Genomic DNA, 22,436 nt, shown 5'->3' on the forward strand with positions numbered 1-22,436 from the left:
TTTCCCTAATAAGTTAAATAACAAAGATAATATACGCACAATGTTCATATTTAATTAACGGAAGCCCCTGGGAATTAAACATTCAATCTAAATAGTTCAACCAAATTCAGACAATATTAAGCTCTCATCCAAGAGCATGACGTTGATAAGCGAGTAAATAAACATCAATTTCGATAATACAAAAATATCGAATGAGACGTTTCTGGAAACGGCGTAGGAAACGTGCGAGAAAAAACTCTGCGTCACGCGATATTGAGGGCAACTCGGCAGGAGATGGACGCATTGTCAAGGCCGCCGTTCACCACTGCAAGTGCATTAACATTTGCCCCCTCGACACACACATGCTTGCAGGAATACAAAAGCCTTCTATGTTTACCAACTTGTAAATAGCAACAGCAACAGCAACGTTATCATTGCCCTCGTGATTTCGAAACGACGTATCGAATGCGAAAGATGAGCGTCTCGGGGACAACAGGGAGAGCAACAGAATACAACTAACTATGATTCGAAACCAAATAAAATCCAAACAGATACCCTTGCTATATTAGCCGGTACGTATATAAAGAATAACTTTCTATTTTAGCATTAAAATCTGAATTGCATTAAATTAAAATAGAATTTATTCACCCAGTGATATTGAAAGTCAGTATTAAATTAAAACTAAGGAAAAGGCATATACTGTAGGCAAAGGCACAATATCAAACGCAGAGTTTCAATTCCACAAAACAGTTTTATTCTTCCAATTGAAATTCAATCGCCTTATTACGTTTATTAATGCGCCTAGTTCATTTATATTTATTTTATTTATTTTATTAGCACGTTTGAGACCATTGTAACGTTTGAAAAATATATTTCTATAAAATGTAAATGCTAATTATGAAAATTTTGAAACGATTAGTTATGTACAAAAACAATTTCGCTTCGTATTAAACACCTGTATACTACAAATATCTAACTTCGTTCCAATGTTTATTAATCTGGCTTTAAAAATAAAATGTTTTTAAAAGAAAGAGCAGATGATAAGACATTCTGATTATATCCATTGTGAGAAGAAGAAAACCTTTCAATTTATCTTTACTTTATAATTCACTTTGTTTTACCACACGCACAGTATAAGTAGGCACGTAAGACCTATTTATAATTTTGCTGGTATAAATTAACGAACAATCTACAGTTACTTTCTACCTTCATGTAAATAAAATAATAAAAATAATTTTTATTATAAAAAATAGTTCCGTCATTGTCAATATCGATTGTCCTGCTGTTCTAAATTTGATACATCAGTACATAATAATGAGCATGCAATTATAAGTAAACTAGAATTCAATAAGAAAAGAATAATAATGAAAAATCTTTTAAAGTACATTCTTCAACCTAAACCTTCAACTGTTAAACGTTAAGTATTGATACTATCTTTCATTTTTTCCACACTTTTAACTTCACTACTGCCGATTTCATTATGTGGAAGAATTTGAGTGCAATGACGTACTACAATGCAATGGAACTAAGTTTACACGTAAGGTTTATCATAACATCAATTATTAGCTTTTAGGTAATTTCAATATTATTCTCAAATTACATTTTTTTTCGCGTGTTTCTTTCGCATCAACATTAAATTTCTCATTTGCATACAAAAAATCGTTGCTTAAGACTTAATGATTATATTTTCCTTTGTTTACAATTTTTTAAATCATAAAGTTAGTTCAGTTAAAAATAAATATTCTAACTACTTAATTATTTGTACAAATAAAAAAAAAATCATAAAATTATTATTTTATAAATTAAATCCTTGTATTTCAATATAAAATTGAATGATTAAAGAATTAAATTAAAGAATAATTCCAGTAAATAGAATATAGTATTCCGCTTTATAACACTTGGTAAATTCTGTCGATGAAGATAAAATATGAATTAGAAAAATGAAGCTGATATCTTTCGTTTCTTTGTATCGTCTTATCTCTGCCATTATAAATATAATTAGATATTACTAAATTGTTAAATAAATATTAAAAAATAGAAATCAATATATATTATCTATCAAAAAATATTTTAATAAGTATTTACAATCGATTAAATATCCTGATCATTCGTTAATTAAAGGGAAGGAAGCGGTATTCTTATAAAATGTATGAATAATTACTATCATTTAAAATAAAATTATTTTAAAGAATTTTCATTGATAATTTTAAAAATCTAAATTATTCAATACCATATAACTAACGATAACTTTTAGGATTTTTCATTTATTTCAAAATATTATATGTGAATACAGGACTCTTTTTCATTTCTGCAGTTTTACAAAACTATTCTGCGCTTGTTCGAGAAATTCACACTTTCCAGCACATTTGAATTGTAAAAATTACCATCATAAGCAGATAACTTTTATTGTTGCATTAAATAAATGAATATGTATTGTAAAAAGAATCGATGTGCAATCAGAAACAATCAATAGCTATTATTAACTTAAGAAACAGAAAGCAATTACATATTTTATATTTTAATCATATTTCAAGGTAAATGTACAAATTCTTAAAAAATTAGCCCAGAAACTCACGATAATATAGCTAAAGGCGTGAGTAATTATAAACATGCAATACACGTGTCGATACGCATCACTTTGCAATTGTCTAGAAACGCGCGCTTATGGAATGTCAAGAAGAATGACGACTCGTGGAGATATATGAAAAAAGCGAACGCTAACGTATTTTAAGTGTCACCGTGTAGATGCAAAGATAAATAAACTTGGAAGTGTGAGCACTCCTTAGATCTTAATGTCTGTACTTCCACTCCTTGTTGTGAAACTGTATTGTGTCGATAGTTAATGATTGATCGCAATTATTGACAATTTATTAATTCGAAGTGAAAGCTTCATCTGGTTTCACATGCATTGAAATCAGACTTCTCAATATATTTTTTGAAATAAAAATCAATTATATTTTAATACGGTTTCACACGTTTTACAATAACCTTAATTTCCCCTATGACATATTTTCAATGAAAAGTTGTTTAACTGCCGATTGATCAAGTATCATTACCAATGGAGTCTCGAGATAAAAATCATTAATGAGTTCTACAAAACGGAAAATCCAAAATCCATTTCTTTATAAGCAGATAAAAATGAAACGATAATAATTACTTTGCATCAACCGCTTTACTGTATTTGAATCTATTTTGTCATTTTAAGAACTAAGGGAAAATATTACGTCTTGAAAGAAAAGTATAATTTTCTTATAATCTAATAATAAGATCAATTGATTCTATTAAATTGAAGATATATTAAATTATTCGATTAAAATTCTATTTTTATAAATCCTCATAATTATGAGTATGATTGGTATTATGTGCAAGTAGCAGTGCACAATCGCATAATAATCTCGAATAAGATTATTTCAAAATAAAATTTTATCTTTAAAATGACGAATTGTAAGGTTAAAAAAATTGAGTAAAAGTGAATTAATCTTTAAAATCCATTTTTATTTCCTAATATATTTTAACACATCATTATGGTAAATTTTTACTATTTTATTAAGTTTTCAATCTTATATTTTAAAGGACACAATATATTGTAATAAGTTATATGCTATATTACTTTATGGCAATATCAGCTTCATTATCAGACTTATATTATACAAAGAAACATTTAAAGTACCCGCAAATCTTTCAAAGTCCACACCTTCTCCATACTTAATTTATGAATAATATCTAAAAATGGAATTTCGCATTTGCCAGTATCAAGTCAAGTTTATAACGATGTGTGCGAAGATTGAATGAATAAACACAAGAATACGTGAATATATAACATACAGATGACTTAATAGTAGCCGGTGATTATTGGTAAATGACGTAATGATAATACACAAAGGCAACGGTCTTGGCGTTAGAACTCGACATTAGGATAATAACAAAACCGAGAGAGAGAGAGAGAGAGAGAGAGAGAGAGAGAGAGAGAGAGAGAGAGAAAAGAATTCTTATAGATGGAGCGCACAATGCTGTGATTAAAAATGTAGGACAGGAGGCGCCCACACGCGGCGACATAATCCCTCCACCGAATCAACAAGCAGCTGAGCGGCCAGATTACTCGTGCATGAGCAAAATAAAGCTGCAAACAGGCAAATGTAAGCAGGGCCCCGGCAGTGGGGATCGATCAGCCGTTATCAACCTTCCAAGGGTCAACCAAAGCACGAGCGGCGCTTCGTTACTCGTCATAACCATAGTCTTTTTCAGAATCACGGAGATGACGGAGATGACGGAGATCACAAAGATCATGGACATCGTGCAGCCAAGCAAAAGTGCGACCTTCGATCAGTCGCTACCAGGATCCAGTGGGCATTATCAAAAACCAAGATCGAGTTTGTAATTCTTAGAGGCATTGATTAGCTGCAACAAGGAAGGAACTGTGGTAAGCCCATCGGTTCCAATTTGCATGATTAACGCTCAAAGAATGACCAATATGAGATCTCACGGTCTCGATTGACTTTAAAATCGAGTAAATTATTCAAATTCGAGTATCAGTATCATATAGAAAATTCGTCCCGCGAATGCATTGCGAAGTTAAACGGAACCATAGCAGTCGCTCGCCATGGATCGACTGGATCGCAACCTTGTATGGCTAGAAATTACGCATCAGTGGCTCGACAAAAGGGGAAAGACGTATACTGTTCTTTTCTGTTTTTATTGTCGAACGTACGATGGACCGGTTTTTTTAGTTGTATATCTACTTTTCTCTTGTGTCCAATAGAAAATTACAGATATTCACGTAATTTATCTCAGCCATTACATTCCATTGCTTCGAATTACTAATTCTCAAATATTACGCTTCGTTTCATCCCGTTGCACCTATTTTTTTCCAGACCCCCTCCCCCCGCGCGTAACAATTACCATTTATAGAAACAAATTTTATCTGTTTGTGTTATGTAGGACACTGCTTAATCTAATTGTCGATATACTGTGATTTATTTATATATTCAGATTATATATTTCAAACAAAATAATTGTTTTTCAATTTTCATTAAATAAAATAACTACACCTGAGAATTTGCATTAAACATTTAGATTATAGTTTATTATCGCTAGCAATCAGGCAGAATTAAAACAAAATACTAAATTATAAAATTGGCTAGAGAATTAATAATGAGAAATAACGGCATTGTTTTAATGGCAAACGCGTTGAAAAATGATAAATTATTCCTTTAATAATAGTTTTTAAATTTTTAATAAAAGTAATTTTCAAACAAATATTAAGATTTTATAACAAATATCGTTACGATGTTTACAAAATTTTTTTAGTAGTAAATATGTTAAAAATATACTTCGTTTACATTTTTATGACATTCAATCTGTGCATGACTTTAAAATAAATTTCAAGATTACGAATAAACAGCAAATACAAGTAATAAATTATAAAATTAATTTTATTAAAAAGATTAAAAAAAATTGATTATTGTAACTAATCCAGATAATGTTATTATTTTTCAAGTGCTAAAATTTCTATCAACATTAACAATACAATTTCTATCAATGTACACCAATATTGATTGATAGCTAATCCAATATTTTGGAAGACAATTAAATTTAATCTAAAAAATGTATACATTCAGCAGTCAAAGTGCACATCACATTTTTAAATATTTTTTAAAAACTTACAAACTTTTATTACTAAAGGCTATTTATATATATATATATATATATATATATATATATATATATATATATATATATATTTAATTTGATTAATAACTTAATTTTATAAGTAATTAAAACAAGAGAAATTTACCCAAATAATTTTTGTGCATTCGACGAAAAATGAATGTTATGAAGTGAAATAAAAATATACTATTCTGTTGTTTTTTTGTTTTTTTTTTGTTTGTTTTGTTTTGTTTTGGCGCGCCTATATCTTTCTAACAATGTACATACAACAATGCAAATATAACTTTCCGTTCTCAGTAATTTTGAAGTCACAAAGTGTAGTATTAGACATTTTTGTTTAATATTTTTTAGTAAGTGGATCTTAAATGTGGACGAGGTATATTGTATGAAATATTTGTTTTGGTACATACAATATTAGGCGTAATTTTTTTTATCGAAAATTGAAGAAATACTTGATACAAATTATATCATTATGGGTTTTTTATTTTCAAATGCATGTGTGGTATAAACTCGTGGCTTTTAACGTTCAATGGCAGAAATTTATTAGTTTGTGTAATGAAGAAGCATTCCATAGAAAAACATAGTAAAATCAGAAAATACGACGTAATTAAATACTTAATATGATTCATCATATTGTCGTATAAATCGCATAATCTTTCAAGTCAACTGAATCTTCTTTGTGGAGAGGATATCAAAGAAAATATCTGTTTTGAGTTTGTGTTGATTTCACTTAAGTGCTAAGCGTTCTAAATAATAAAATTACGAATATGCCAATCAACTAAGCCCATTGTTTCGTCATTTAAAATTGAGCAAACACAAAGGATTATTCACGAACGATCACACGATATAAATATTAATAATAAAATTACGGCGGTGCTACGATATCTATATTTGAACTGGATTTTTTACAGTTAACAGTTATCAAACAATTCATATTCGATGATAAATAACAGCATATACAGACTTTCTAAATAGTTATCTTTTATCTTTTATTTTATCGTAAAAATATATGAAAATTAATGTAAAATGTTTTATTGTAAAATATGTACTTAGCTATAAAAAATATTTTAAATATATATAAATTTTATTATCATCTAATGAAAAATAATATATAAATAATAAATATATATTGTGTATTATATGACACTCAAAATTAAAAAAAAATGCCTTAGCTTATATACCATTATAAATATGGCGAATATCGTGTAATAATTATGATTTAATAACCATAGGTACATTTGTTTTCCCGTAATACCATTTCTCATAATTATATAATATTCTTTTCATATATTATCAATAACGTTATTTAAGCTCTATTAATTTGTATAATAAAATGAACTTTGGATTTACAAAGATTTTGTGTTAACCTCTACTCTTGTTACTCATCATTAAAAATCGTTTACAATTAAATAATCAATAATAAACACTTTCATTGACACAATCCAATTACCGAAAAATAAAGAGATTACGTTTTCTTACCAATATTCTCTGTTTCCGTTTCCTTTATTTCCACTTGTGCGACAAGTTGTAAAAATAAAACCACGGTTTTTTAAGAAAGATTAATATTCCATCGATTTAATATTTGCTAAGTTTCGCTCTATTTACTGGAGTTTGTATTACATGCGTCGCAATTACCTCGAAAATGTATCTATATATGTGCGTGTACGATTCCACGTTCACAGTACGTCCCTGATGTCTATCCGATGACAGATCTGTGCATAATTATATGTGATACGTGCGGAATTGCTAAAGTTCATTTACCACTTGATGTAAGAAAATAAAAAGAAAAAATGTATTTGATACAGAGCCCTCAAGTTTTATATATTTTATCAACTGTGCCCACTCCTTTGTCCTTACTCTCTTTGTACATTAAAAAAATCTCTTCTAATGAGATTAGCCGCTAGATTATCTGCTCTAATGTGAATATTGTAGCAATAACAAATGTTCTACAGCTCTTTGTTCGAGTTTACTATAACAACATCTTATGTCATTTAAATTTTCAACGTTTATTATTAGAACAGATAGAAAACGCAGTTTTTAGTATTACCAAACTTTTTAGGGAACAATAATTAATTAAAAAGTAATTAAAAGCTTTCATCATAATATTAGTCTTTATTATACTATAATAATCGAAATAATTCAATGTAATTCGATTTGTACCAAATACAAAAAAATTTACTTATTAAATTCGTTATACAGCTTTAAAAGCTTATTTCTTTCAATTATTGCCTGCAAAAATTACATACTATTAATATTTATAATCGCCCCTGAACGATAAAACACTTTCTTGTTATTTTGTAAGTACTTTTAGAAATACTTTTGGAAAAGATACTTTTAGACAGGATTTTCAAAAAAGGTCTAGAAATCAATAATTATTGTCAAAAATATAAATCAAGAATATCACCGATGATCAAATTATCTAAGATTTTATAAAAAAAAATTTGCACAAACATTCTTGAAAATTAAAAATATGAAATATCAGTTGTATTTTAAAGTAAGTTTTTACATACTTTTACATAAATGTAATTAAGTATTTTATAGGTTCATTAAATAAGAAATTAAACTTCTAATAGACAGTCATAAAAATAATACTTTTACCTACTATTACACTAAACACTATTGATTGTTAAAAACATTTGTTTTCATTTATTTATATTTAACGTCTGTTTCGACAATACTTTAGCACGATTTAAATGCACAATAATATAAGAATAAAGTTAAACCAACCTTTTGGGTAGTGTGATTAATGTAGACTCCTTTTAACTCATCTTCAGTCGATAATTCCGTATTCGGACTATTTGGAGGACTCTTGGGACTGAAATATTAACGAAAGATTAATAATTAATAACATTGATATAGTATTTTTAATTCGAAATATTTGGAGCAAAGCATTGTCTATTTTATAGAAATATCAATAAGATTAAAAAAAAAAAATTAACGAAATCTGTATCGTTTAATTTTAAATGCTTATTTTAAATATAGGACAAACGGTGAAAGTTATTGTAAATCAGGCAATGTAAGTAAGTCTGTGCAGAATGAATTAAATAACATTCATAGAATTGTAAAATGCTCATCCTGTGTTAATGAATGATGTACTTTAACTCGCTTTTGTGTAACGAGAATCATCCCCTAATCTACACGCATTCACACAAAATAGTACAATTTCTTAACGTTAGACTTGCGGTCTGCCATCATTGTCATTAAATACAACGGATATTAAGATAAATTGTCAAGCACACTTAAAACTTTTTATAATTCAAGGATAAAATACAAACAAACACTTTCTTATTGTTGCCATCGCTTTGTTACAAAAATTAGTGATAATTAAATGAATTTTGTTTTCATCGTCCAATAATCCAGCTTTATCGATATTATATTACTTTGTAATTATGTAATATTGTAATAGTGTAATATTGTAATTATGATACTTTGATTATTTAATACTATTATTATATATTTGAACAAAAGCCATAATAGCGGTATTTACGATCGGAATAAAATGAATGAAATATTGAAGATAAACGCAAAAGATGTGAGATTATCTTCCACCTTAGGGACAACTTCATACGACTACAAAACCACTTTCGCAATTGCGTGCATATATCGCTTTGGCTTTTACTCACCGCGAAACAACTGAGCGTTTGCGTATTTGGGGCAAACCACAGCCTACATTTAAAAAAAGTTATATTATCCAGCTATAAGTTGTAAAGAGAACACATAATAAAGATACAATATTATTATAGAACGAAGTCTCTTAATTTTCGTTTTTTCCGAACACGAAGAGCTAATAGGAAGATTACCTTTGATCATTCGTTAAATGATTCAATGCACACAATATAATACACTCATAATACGAACATGATATTGTAAATATCAAGATAATTCAGCTCAACGTGAATTTATCAAGTTATCAAAGACTATGAAGATAGATTGTTATCGATTGCCTTTCTTTATTTAAATGCGTTTATTTCAATGGTCAAGTGTAAATGATTATTGCATAACTTATATAAACCCTGTCATTTAGATGAATGAGTTAAAGTGAACATTTTCCACGATATAGAATTTACAAGATGCACGATAAAATTGGTCTTTTTCCTTTTCACCTTCGTGAAAGCCATGTAACAACTGTCGGACTGATTATGCGAATTAATGTCAAATGCATTGTACGTGGAAGTTTTTGAAAGAGATCTGAGATAATGCTTAACTGTAAATATTCTTATACAGTTCAAATTCAATGTATAATACTTGCATTTAGCACTTGAAAAACTCAACTACATTAACCAAAATAAATAATATTATTCTAACGATGGATCATGCGGAATATATTACTTTTCTTTTTTCCATCCATTTTCTACTTCGTATAAATCCTTATTAAGAATACTCAATTTTTAAGCCCTGAAATCTAAATAGTAGAACAATGAATTGTATTTAAAAAAAAAATCGAAAATATATTTCTCATGATAATTAGTCATATATATCATTTAATAATAGTGCAATGTCGTAACTGGTTGGCGTTGAACATTTAACGTTAAAAGAAATCTCATTCCATTTTATGAAATTCATCAAACAGTCTCCGATTAACTATATTAATAGCTTGCAATGCATAGCCGCACTTTATCGAGCATTTTTCAGAAACCGCGAGAAAACTTAAGAAGCATTAAAGTACGCGCGTCGATTAATTATGAGGTTGCTCTAGTATGCTGGAATATCCGCTGCCTCTACAATTCACCGCCTATCACAGTTGCAAGCCTTCAGTTATCAATTAATTTAAATTGAATATCGAATAATTTAAAGCGCCTGGGCAATTTCTCACCTGTCGCGCGGAGTATCACGTCGCGAGGAGGCGAGCGAGTGTCGGGCCGAGGAATGGGCCGAGTCCCTCTGAGCATCCCTCAGGAGCCGCAGGAACTCCTCGCCACCACTGCCAAACGGCAGTGGCGTAATTCGGTCGACCGGGGTTGGGCATAACACCCATGACTCTGCAAAAAAACAATCAAATATAAATTATTAATCGTACGATTTGTTGTGGCTCTATTTACTTGAGAGTCGTTTTTTGTAACTCTTATACTGAAAAGCCGAACGGTTTTGTGTGAATAACGGTACAGCTCACTTATTTAGAGATAATCTTGAATATGCAATTCAATCTAAAGATTGGTATTACATCAAGTACAGCTTACTCGCCTCCTACCTTCTGTTAAGAAATTTATTTTACTCAATATTAATAAGAGACACGTTATTAATTCCGATATCTCGTATTTCATGATCAACGGTCGTCAACTTGTTGCTCCAATAAAAAGTTCAAATTTCATTGATATCGCACAGTATTGCCAATTTTTATTGATATTCACTTTACACATTATTTTTTAATATATTTTGTATTATAGTGAAAGATAGATGAGGTCATACAATTTGTGAGCATTATTACCGTAATACTTAATTCCATGTTAATCGGTTATTTTTTAATTAGCCGAGAAAAACGACGACCCTATAATAGTAAATGGTCGATTCTATCCGAATTGTGAAGTAATTTAAAAAGTTGATAAATTTATGACTACAAATTTGTCAAATGATATAAAATATTAAAAACATTTATTCGAATGTTAATTAAAAATTAATATTTACTTTATGTATTTGATAAAGTTAAAGCTTTTATCGCTAATAATAAACGATTCCTTTCTAATATTGTCTCGTTTTTATTTCAAACAATTTTTCAAGCGATTTTTTAATTTGTATTTTCATAAAAATACTATCATAATAAATAATAAATTATCAAGAATATTTATACTTAATTTTAGACACTATGGTAATGTCAACTTTATTTATAAATAACTAGAGAGATGTTAGATACCAATGTTTTCAATAATCCACAAAAAAATTCTTACACCGAACTTTCATTCCATAATTCATATAACAATTCATGCACAAAGGAATCGCTATGTCAAGGAGTAGTCCCCTTCAACTATTCAACAAAAAAGACAAATCCGTATTAAAAATTATACAGTAAGAGCACGTGTTATGTAAATTTCATTTTATTAATCGAAAATACAAATTTCAGTTATATAAACGTATAATTGAATATAAACAAACAAACAAAAAATAATTCAAAATACAATTTATATTTGATAATGATATACTGATAAAATGATAAATAAATTATATCATTTATATATAATCATTCAGAAAGTAAAGATTAAAAAAATTTTTTTTAATTTTTTTAATATTATACACGTAAAATTATTTTTTTTTATATATAATATATAATATATATCGTCTGTACGAGAAATATTATCTACAAATTGATAATATTTTATATTTTTAAACGTAACATCCGGATTTTTATCACAAAAGCAAAGTCTATATTTTATGTTTAGTTTCGTTAATATCTGCAAATGGCACGATCGTTAATATTGTGGTTTCTTGGAACTAAATTTTGGACAAAATATAAATACTAAATTTCTATATGCGTCGTAAAACCATTCTATTTCTTACACAGTGCACGAAGCTAATTTTAATTGTAGTTTAATGTTTTAATGCTGTATTTCTTCGACTCCTTTTAATTTATTGGCATTTTCAGAACAATGTTATTAGCATTTGTAATACTTTTAAGACTACCTATATATGTACACTTTTATTAGAATAATTCAATATGTGAATTACTTGCCCAACATACGCTACCGTAAACAATCTTATTCGTCAAATAATTGCTCTAAAACTTGACGAAATATTTAATACGAAAGAGAGTAAAGAGATTATCCCTAGCAACTACAGACAGTGTAATGAGTGTGCAAGTTTCGTACGTGATGAGCTTCACGACTAGTAAGTAATCACTTTCATTTTTTCTCTCTTTCTGTCCACAACTTTAAACGAATCAAAAACACTCGTCTGCCCTTTCCCAAGAGTAAAAGTGAACGAATGCATAACACAGTACTTATGCTATGATTATATATAATATATGAATGCTCCACTCAAAGAGAAATATCAACACATGTTTCTGACTAAATATAAATCTATAGGACATACTATATTAAAAGCAACAGGCTAAATATGCAAAAACTTATAAATATTAAAAAATATGATTGTCAAGTATGTTGCCTAGACTCAAGCCTTAAACATAAAAATTATATAAATAATAACGAACTTTAGAAATATATTATATTGCATTCCAAATCTTGAAAAATAATAACATTTTCAAAAAATTTGATCTTTCATTTCGCCTATATATTCAATTATAATCAATTATCTTTTGTATTGAAATAATGAACAATGGAGTGATATCATATTGATAATATTATGCCAAATTAAAAATATTGTAATTATGATCTTACTTTGACTCTAATAATTAATAATTAAGTAAGTAATTTTTTAAATTATGAATGCTAAGACAAATTTTAATTTTAAGAAATAAGCTATTATACAATTTCATAAATTATCCTTTATAATATACCTACATGTATTTTTTAAATTATTTTATGATTTGTAAACATGAATTTTGAAAAATTAACTGCTAGATATAAAAGTTATATTTGTATTTCCTACATTAGTATATTTTATTTAATACTTTAAATTTGTAGTGGTGTGATAATTGTTTAAAGTTTACTGAAATTGCAGATCGGTTATCATTAGAGTTCTATTTGAGAATTTCAGTATAACTATTCTAATACTGTTCAAGCTTTTGCAATGAATTACAGATTAAAAAAAAATTAATTTAAGTATGATTAATCACATGGTAATGAAAATATAAATACTTTTTAAAAAAAAACTAAAAAAGATATGCAAGAAATTAAAAAGTAAAATCTGGAGACTTTCTTCTTTGAGAACTTTTGGTTAGCATAATCGACGATTCGTCGTCAAAGTAGTGGAGGTGGGGGGAGGGGAGCCGCGCGTATCAATCATAAGCTCAATGAATCTACTAGTACCGTAAGCCCAATTAATTAAATCATCCAATAAACTTTCACATACAAAAATAGTCGAGCACTCGGAGAAAAAGAGACAGATACTGCATCTGTGTCCTCTACACTTCGTACCGACTTGTTTTTTGTCTTTGTTGCTTCAATTGAGGCGTCTGTACAGGAAGTGCAGATTGCGCGCCTGACAAAACGTAATAATATAATAATGGTAATACTTTTTGTTTTTCTGCAATTTACATGCGATAACCCATCTTTATTTTGTAAATAGATAATAAATGAAAGTGACTAATTGACTAGAGCATTGGTGATCTCATTAAGGTATGAATAATAATTTCTAAGTTTGCATCCTTTAAATAAAGAAAATATTTTGTGAAAATTTTTACCTCAATTGTTTATATAATATATTTACCAAATTTTTAGATCTACAAGACATCATAAAATTATACTTTATAGCATATAGATAATTCCGCTAACCAATTAAATAGGAAATTACATAGTACATCGAACATTGAATTACGTTGAAAGATTAATTAGAATAAATCTACCGATACTTTATTTAGCTAACCGGCAGTTTAATATTTGGTATTTAAAATCACTGATCTGTCAATGACATGACTATACACAAGAATTTTTTCTGCTAATAAATAATTTTACTTGTACCATATACTTAAATATGAATTCAAACAACGAAGTAAGTCGGATTATCATTTCTCGTCTCTTTATTTCAACAATCTTCTTCAATATATTCCCTAATTTTTCCCCTAGTGCCTGCGTAAATGTTATCTGTCCTCATCATCGCCAAGATAACACTTGATAAGCGAATCTCTGAATGATACTTCTCCATGAAATACAAAATTAGCAGCAGTTCAATGGATCAGTCAAATGGAAATTCAATGGAATTAGCAATTTATAATCCATTTCAAGATCCATGCATTTACAAATTCGTAAAAAATGAATGTTTAATTGTTGTTATTCAGGGAGCGAAAGAATCTAAAATGTATCAATAATGAGAAAATGGTAACTTATATCATACGCCGCTCTAATGAATGTAATAGCTTAGAAGGTTGAATATCGTGCCGTTGTGATCCTGTCGATTGTCACGTATGAGGCCCAGTTGCCTTATAAAGTAACAGAAGAGGCTAAAACCAACCAAGGAGAGCACGTACATTGAGCGAGAAACTTTATCACGGCGGCCTCTTTTGTCTTGAGCTTGAAGGAAAGCTAAGTAGGGATGATATACGCTAATGCAATAGCGATTCATCGAAATCCCATGCGAGTCATGGCGAGCTTCCGCTTTATACATTGACGGTTGGACCGACAGATCCAGTTTGTTTACAGGCTTCATTCATTTATTTGAATATTTTAATATTTTAATTTTCATACATGTAAATCTTTCCTGTAACAGAACGGAAATAGTGCGAAGATTTTATGTTATGTGTACATTTTACCCAAGCACGTAGAAACTATAAACACGCGACTTTGATTAAAATATTTTGTTGGTGTTAATTAATGGAATATTTTTATTATATTCGACAATTACTTAATGATTAGCTATTAGTTCAAATCCATTTATTGAAAATTATTGTTTTTTTTTATAATTTATATTATTGTTATATGTAGAAAATGACTTTATTCTGCATTATATCGCATCTTATCATCGGTAGTTAACCTACCATCAGTTACCTACCATGAGTCCATCATTTTGAAGAAAACGATCAATTAATGACACGCAGAGTTATATTTAGTCATAACTTGTACTAATTAGTAAAGATTTTTTTTTAAATTGTCCAAGTGCTGATATTGTTGCAAATTTTTACACAAATATCACTACAATTGTTTTGTGTTCAAAAGGTTTATGAAAGATGGAAAAAAATGTAGACTTTGCATTGATTTGGAGAGAAACATAACAGATAACGATTGTAACGGCACTGATAAGTAGCATAATATACTAAGTTTCCTTCTATTTATACTCAATTAATATTTTTAAAACATGAACGAATAACAGTTCCGACTTTTAAATATTATTAAAAAGTAATATAATGTATTACTAACAATTAAGAACAATAATTATTTTTAGTTTATATCATACATGTTTATAAATAATTATATTGTATGCAATGAAAGATCATATTTTTATCATCTAGAAATATTGGTAATAACTTAATTTAACAATAAATAATTTTTCTATAATCTTTTGAATTTTGAAGGTTTATAAAACGGTTTTCTCTTTTTTCTTTTTTTCTACAAAATGTTTGTATTTATAATTAATAATGCTCTTCTATCCTATTATTATTAATATTCAATAACTACGTATTATATGAATACGCGAGCAATAAGTCTAATTTAAGACGTATGCTTTACTAATAATAGGGTATATTGATAATTAATTAATATCACGATTAATGAATTACTATATGATCGTAGAGATATCAAACTTTAAATTGACAAATCCAAATATTCATAAAAAAATTTTACATAAATTTAAGAAGTATAACATTCAAGATTAATTAACCAACCAGTTGAATCAATTGCAAAAACTCTTTTCAAGAAATAAATATATGGTTTTAAATAACATTGATCATAGCATCTTGCGCGTTATAATTATTTATCAACTTCAACATTATTTTATAATCACATATTTAAAGTCCACCTTTCAATTGCAAGCGATTTGAAAAATGTTTCATTTTAAAGTATCTTAAAATGTTATATAAATCCTATATGAAATCTTTACAATGAAAGCTTATGAATTCTATTACTGTTGGGAGGAACTTTCGAAATATTTGTTATTTTCAATGAATATAAAGCAATGTTGTCGAGGACGAAATTGTGACCTCCGTTAAAAATTAAAGGACACGTCCAACTAACGAGCCGGATTGCAACGTTTGCTTATATGCACAGACTGGGAGTCATCAAAGTGCAAACGTAAACAATAGCGTAATCACAAAACATACGACGACGACTAATCCCTTAAACAATTACCGAGTTGTAAAAACTCATCGCAGCGCCACCGTTAGATCAACCCCGAAGATACCGATCGTCACTCCCACCACCGCTTGCTTTAATACAAAAACATAATAACTGCGGCAGCTGGAGGTGAAGGTCGTCGAAGGACTGCCATCGTATTGTTTGCGGCCTACTGCTTCCTTTCAGCATCGGTTTAAAACGATCACCTTGCGCGTAATTCCTTTCCCTGACTTTTCTTTGTTTGGAGGTCCGCTTGAAAAATCTACCTGTACCGCTTTTACGCTTTCACTCATTGATCGCTAATTTCCTCTCGATTGTTTGCCCCAAAAATCGCATAAATCATTTCTCTTAATTGGCGTTGCAAATGGCCTATTGCACTTCAATCTCTATTCAAAGTTTCGAAGTTTCGTAAAACAATTAAGAAATTGTCATATTAATAACGATAAAACATATTAAAAATTAAAAGGTCAGGTTTTTAATGCCAATTACCTGCAACACATGTCACATTCGCCTTTAAAACTTAAGCCTTTATTACTCTTTTAAAGAGTTTATCAAGAGATCGTTGTTCAAACAGCTTTTCACCAGCTCAATTTTCTAACGGATTATTATTTAATTTATTTTTAATAAAAATCATAAGCTTTTAAAGCAAAATGTTAATTGAAAACAATTTCGTATAATTTGAAGATATTTAATCATTATTATGACTATGTTACGATATTCTCATTAAAAACATGTTTCGAGAATCATAGACTTGTTTCAAGAAAAGATAAAAAAAAAAAAAATTGCTCAGAAAGGTTTTAAGTATCAATTTCGTTTGAAAACAAAGGAGGGAAGGTCTCTTTCTGTAAGTGAGACCAGCTATGACATAGAAGTAAACAGTCAAGGATATTTTATTTTGTGCGCACTACGATTCGATAATATCCAAAAAGCAAACCTTGCGAAATCGAATAATTTGTAACAATACGCATAAGCAGAATAGACATGCATTTCTCGAACGATTAGTTTGCGAACTTATAATTTGCAGCGCTGCTTCGAAAGTAACAAGAGGCCATCCTTCCGTGGCATTCCCCAATCGAAAGAAATTTTCGACGCAGTAGAAGGAGGCATCGCCCGGACAGCAACAGCTCTCTCATGTTCCTCGGCCATAATAACAAACACAGTACCAGCGGAATGCTCTCCACCTTTTTTTCTCTTTTTCTTCCTCGCCTCTACTTTTCTCAATCCTCGGACCACAACGAGATGTAACCTCCTTAGCTTAGAACATGCCCTGCTCATTTCTCTACGCATGGGCAAATCGCATCAGAAATTTGGTCACATATTACTATATGCATTGACGCTTGTTATTTATATGACAATGAATATGTAAGAAAAGTAAAAGCGTAATATTCAATGGAATTTAACCTGTTTCAATTTAACATATTGGAATATGATACTGTATAGTTATTAAAATAACGGTATTGTTATTAAGATATTATTTGCTCTTACTATGCCTTCCCGAATTTCGAATGACGTGTTATTCTTGTAAGTTACAAATTTGCTATAAATGCAGCTTCATTAAAAGGAAGTGCAGGGCTCTTTCGAAAATTATTAGGAATCGGCAAAAAAAAATTGCATTTTTTGAACGTCACAATGGAAATTTTATATCTTTACTACCTGCGCAACCAGTTGAAAATAATTTTATTAAGAGATATTCCTAAAATTGTATGAAAAATAACGAATGTAGTATAGACGGAGACGAGATAAAAAAAAAGCGTTGAAGTAAAACTATTTTGGAGATCTTAAGAAATTGAAAATTGTATTATATACATATTGTATTAAATTACATATTGTAAAATTGTATTAAATAATCATACTTTTTAATGTGTGTCGTCTTTTTTTTTTTTTTTTTAATAAAAATGTGTATGTTATATATAAATATATATATATTATATATAACAATATATATGTTATATATAAATATATATATATTATATATAATATAATATATAAAAAATTTATTTCTATAAATTTACTTAAAAAAAGTGTTGCACTTTATTGTTTGAACAACGTTAGTTTACAACAAATAAATCAAATTAAAGAGTAAGTATATTATTCTAAGTAACTGCATCTACATATTACGAATGAACACCGAAGTAAATATAGTATTTTTTCCTTTTAACATTTGTGATCTAGTTGGAGTTACTTCATACTTTACCAATGTGGAATGAATAACAGTTGATAGGCATCGAAAAGAACTAAGTCGACAAATGTAATTCCAGCTATAGATATATTACACTAACTTTTATAAAATTTAAAACAAAAATAAGGCGAAGTTATAAAATAACAATATAATATGAAAGAATGAAATTTTCAATTTTATACATCATTTTTAAGAATATCATAATCCGATTATTTTAAAATAATAACGAATATAATTTAATTTGCGAGTTCAAAATTGCAATATCTTAAATCTTCGTAACTATAAGGAGTTTTTTCTCAAAATCAAATAAAAGAATTGATGGAACCCTGGTTTTTCATTGGTATCTTGTTTCGTATAAGATTTACTATATGCTTTAAATTTAATGAAATTTTCACAATTTATTTACAAAGTAATTACAATTATATATATAAATTTATATTCATACGACGAATAATAATTTTTTACGATATTATCGTACGATTTTATTTCATTTTGAGGCTACATTTGAAAATAAAATACTCTTTGTACATTCGACTCTCATAAATTAAGCAAAGAAATAGATTATTGTGCAAGTTTATACGTTCAAGTAACAAGCAGGATTATTTAGTTTTGTTACTGCAATAATTGTATTTTGAATAATAAAGGCTATTTAAAGAAAAACAGCATATGCGGCGTTTCCTTAATGAAAAAGAAATACGTTGATTGGTTGACAGTATCTAGTCTAAAAATAAATCCACCCACTAAAGCACTCCTTCTTTTATCTCTATTTCAATTTTGCTCTTTCTCCTTCTAATTTTATGTGCCTCATGGCTTCTTCCTCCTCCACCGTTATACCTGACCGACTCTTGGATAATGTTTATGTCAGATCTTCGTCTTTGTTCGGTATTTAAATCTTTCACTTTCGAAGCCTTCTTTTCCATTTTACAATTAGTCTCTGTTAAAGGATAGCGGCTTTAAGTTTAACATGAGTGCGTGCATAACGAGTTTATAAATAAATATACCGCAAGTGAATTATTATCTAACTAATATGTTGTGTGAAAGTAGAGGCTAATTTTGAAGATAATGAAACAAAAATTTGTTGGATTACTTCGCTACGTAGAGGATAGAAAAAGTATATAAGATAATGATTTTGATATCTCTAAAAGATTTATATATTTAAGCCATGTATAAATATTTAATTGTTTGTATGTTATAATAAATTAGTAGTATCAATTTAAAAAAAAGCACTTTTTGGCTTTTTTTCTTCTTAACATAACTAAACATTTTCGAAATTTCTATCACGAAAGATGAATGTGTTTGAATAATTAACTCGAGTATAGCGACATTCTAATAATTTATTTTACTTTATAATTAGAAATGCATGCTAAAGAGTCAAAAACAAAAATTGAAAAATATGCCACTTTATTTGCGTCGCAAAAACACGAGACATAAACAAAACAAAAGTTATATGCTGGACAATTGAAAAAAGAAAAAAAAAACACCAAAGTTAACACAGTCATTTCTTTAATTCAGCATGTTTATTCATTAAAAAGAAATTAGGATAACAACTTTTTAAATTATTAAACTAACATGCTGGTGATACGGCATACGAATATATACTCCTATTGCTTTTTTTGAGTCACAGACAATAATCGTCTTATCAAAGTGGAGATTGAAATTACATTAAGTTCGTTTTGAATCTTTTCCTCGTGCAAAATACAATTATTTGTTGTAGTCGTCCGAAAAAAAATATATCAATATTCGTAGTCATAAATTGTAGCTTCTCAAAAGTTAACTCGTATATTGAATTCAGAGCGTTTATTGACACCTGAGATGGATGTAAATATTAACATATTTGTTATTGTTTTATTTGAATTGTCGATTTCTGCACAGATTATAATAGTATTATAATTATAATAGTATATAAGCTCGTAAACATTTTATAAAGGCCGTAATTAATATGTTAATGTACTACACACGTTTCTGATTACCATCCTCCTCTTTTATGAACTCGAAATCAGTTTGACAAAGACAGGTATGTCACGTAAATGGCTACCTACTCGATTCACGACGATTGGACTTACAAAATAAATTTCCATTACCATATGAAACGGCGAAAAAGTACATTGTTACGATACGCAGCAAAGAAGATATGCAAAAGATTTCCTCGATTATCCTACTGGATAAAGAAAGGAACGCGTGCCGTTCTGAGAAAGAAACTCAATCATAAGATCTGGGAGAATATATAATAACGATAATGACGATTTATAGGCCAAAAAAAACAACAACAAAATCAAGCTGCTGCTGCTGCTGCGAGAAGCTCGATAGTCCACTGCCCCCACCCCTCCCGCCCACATCCGCCACGGTTTTTAATATCGAAGAAACGACGCAAGAGCCTAATAATTGCAAAGTATTTATACACACGTACGCACGTACGTGCGTACGCATGCACGCAGAAGAAAAATAATCTTCCTTCGTGGACTGGAATGGAGCCCCATGAAGTATCAAAACAGGCGCGACCAGGCAGACGCTGGCGAAGGGGAGAGTCGCGCGCCGATAGAAACAAAAGACAGCTGTTCTGGAGCGCTGCTTCGCATCACCACCACCTAGACGAGCGTGTTTACAGACAGCCGCGGTCATGGCCGTCAAATCCCGCGCAAACTCACCTCCGAGCGACTCCTCAGCGGGGGCCGATTTCCCCATGGTCGAGGACGACATCATCCTGGCAGCGAGGGTCCCAGGTTCCTCCTCCCGTCGCCCGGAGACAAAGGGATCGCGCGTCGTTTGTTGCTGCGTGGATACAAGAGCTCGTCTCAGGAGCAGAGGAGGGGAAAGGCGGCTGCGGTGGTGGCGGCGGCGTTGGTAGTGGTGTTGCTAGTGGCGGCGGTGGCGACGGTGACGGAGGAGAGGAAGAGAAAGAGGAGTGCGGACCTCTCGCGATGCTACCTCGACCGAGTGCTGCGAACGAATGGCGCTTCGTCGGCTACGCTTTGTTTTGGTACTGGAACCGAGACCGAGCCAAGGCGACCCCCACCTTCGGGGATGCCGCGAACGTCAACAGACCGATGGCGCGCATCACCCGGCGCGCAACACCGCCCGAGTCAACGCGACAACGGCGCCTTTTCAAAAGCGTCCTCCGCCCTACCGCTCCCCATACCAGACCAAATCCAATAGCTGATTATGATTCTTCCCCGCCCAACGCTCCCCCGCAGGTCGACACACGGAATTTTTTTTTCCTATCCTAGAAACGCATGACCTTCTGCGCGCCTTTTTCTCGACAGCCAATTACTTCCAGCCCGATCAACTCCAAGACCCTATAAATGAAAACGACAAAAAGAAGAGACGCCGACGCTTATCGCACACGTAAATAATAACACTTGAAGATCTGTAGCATCGCAGTTGTCGACACGAACCTGTTCGATTTCGGTTTTTTCTGCTTGAGAAGAGAAATTTGGATAAGTGGAGACTACGATGAATGTTAATATCGTTGAACAAGGGCATTGATAATTAGTTCCTCGTTAATTTTAGAATTTACTTTCCATCGATAATAATAAGTGCGTGATAAACGTTTGGCGGTGGCTGTATATGATCCATTGTACGTTATCTATCGATCACGCCTCGTCTACCCGCTATCCCCAGACTTGTATCCCGTTGTAGATAAATTTTATCCGCTACTTCGGTTCATCGTGCATTTGGCGTTGAGCCGAAAATTTATGCTATTATATATCAAATAAAGTTATTTGTTACAAAGTGTGCAGGAT

The 22,436-nt window shown here is 30.2% G+C and overlaps 1 protein-coding gene across 1 annotated transcript in view; it reads right to left on the bottom strand.

Moving 5' to 3' along the window:
- The window catches only part of BNIP3 (BCL2 interacting protein 3), a 29,721-nt gene extending 8,194 nt beyond the window's left edge, over positions 1 to 21,527 (bottom strand). The window contains exons 1-3 of the mRNA XM_011502003.1: positions 21,342 to 21,527; positions 10,460 to 10,625; positions 8,374 to 8,461 (exon numbers count right to left, since the gene is read on the bottom strand). Of these exons, the coding sequence (XP_011500305.1) occupies positions 8,374 to 8,461; positions 10,460 to 10,625; positions 21,342 to 21,396 (309 nt within the window). The 5' untranslated portion in view covers positions 21,397 to 21,527. The remainder of the gene's footprint in view (positions 1 to 8,373; positions 8,462 to 10,459; positions 10,626 to 21,341) is intronic.
- Between the last annotated feature and the right edge of the window lie 909 nt (positions 21,528 to 22,436).

The sequence above is a fragment of the Ceratosolen solmsi genome, unplaced genomic scaffold, assembly GCF_000503995.2.
Source record: "Ceratosolen solmsi marchali unplaced genomic scaffold, CerSol_1.0 scaffold10, whole genome shotgun sequence".
NCBI classification, from domain to species: Eukaryota; Metazoa; Arthropoda; class Insecta; order Hymenoptera; family Agaonidae; genus Ceratosolen; species Ceratosolen solmsi.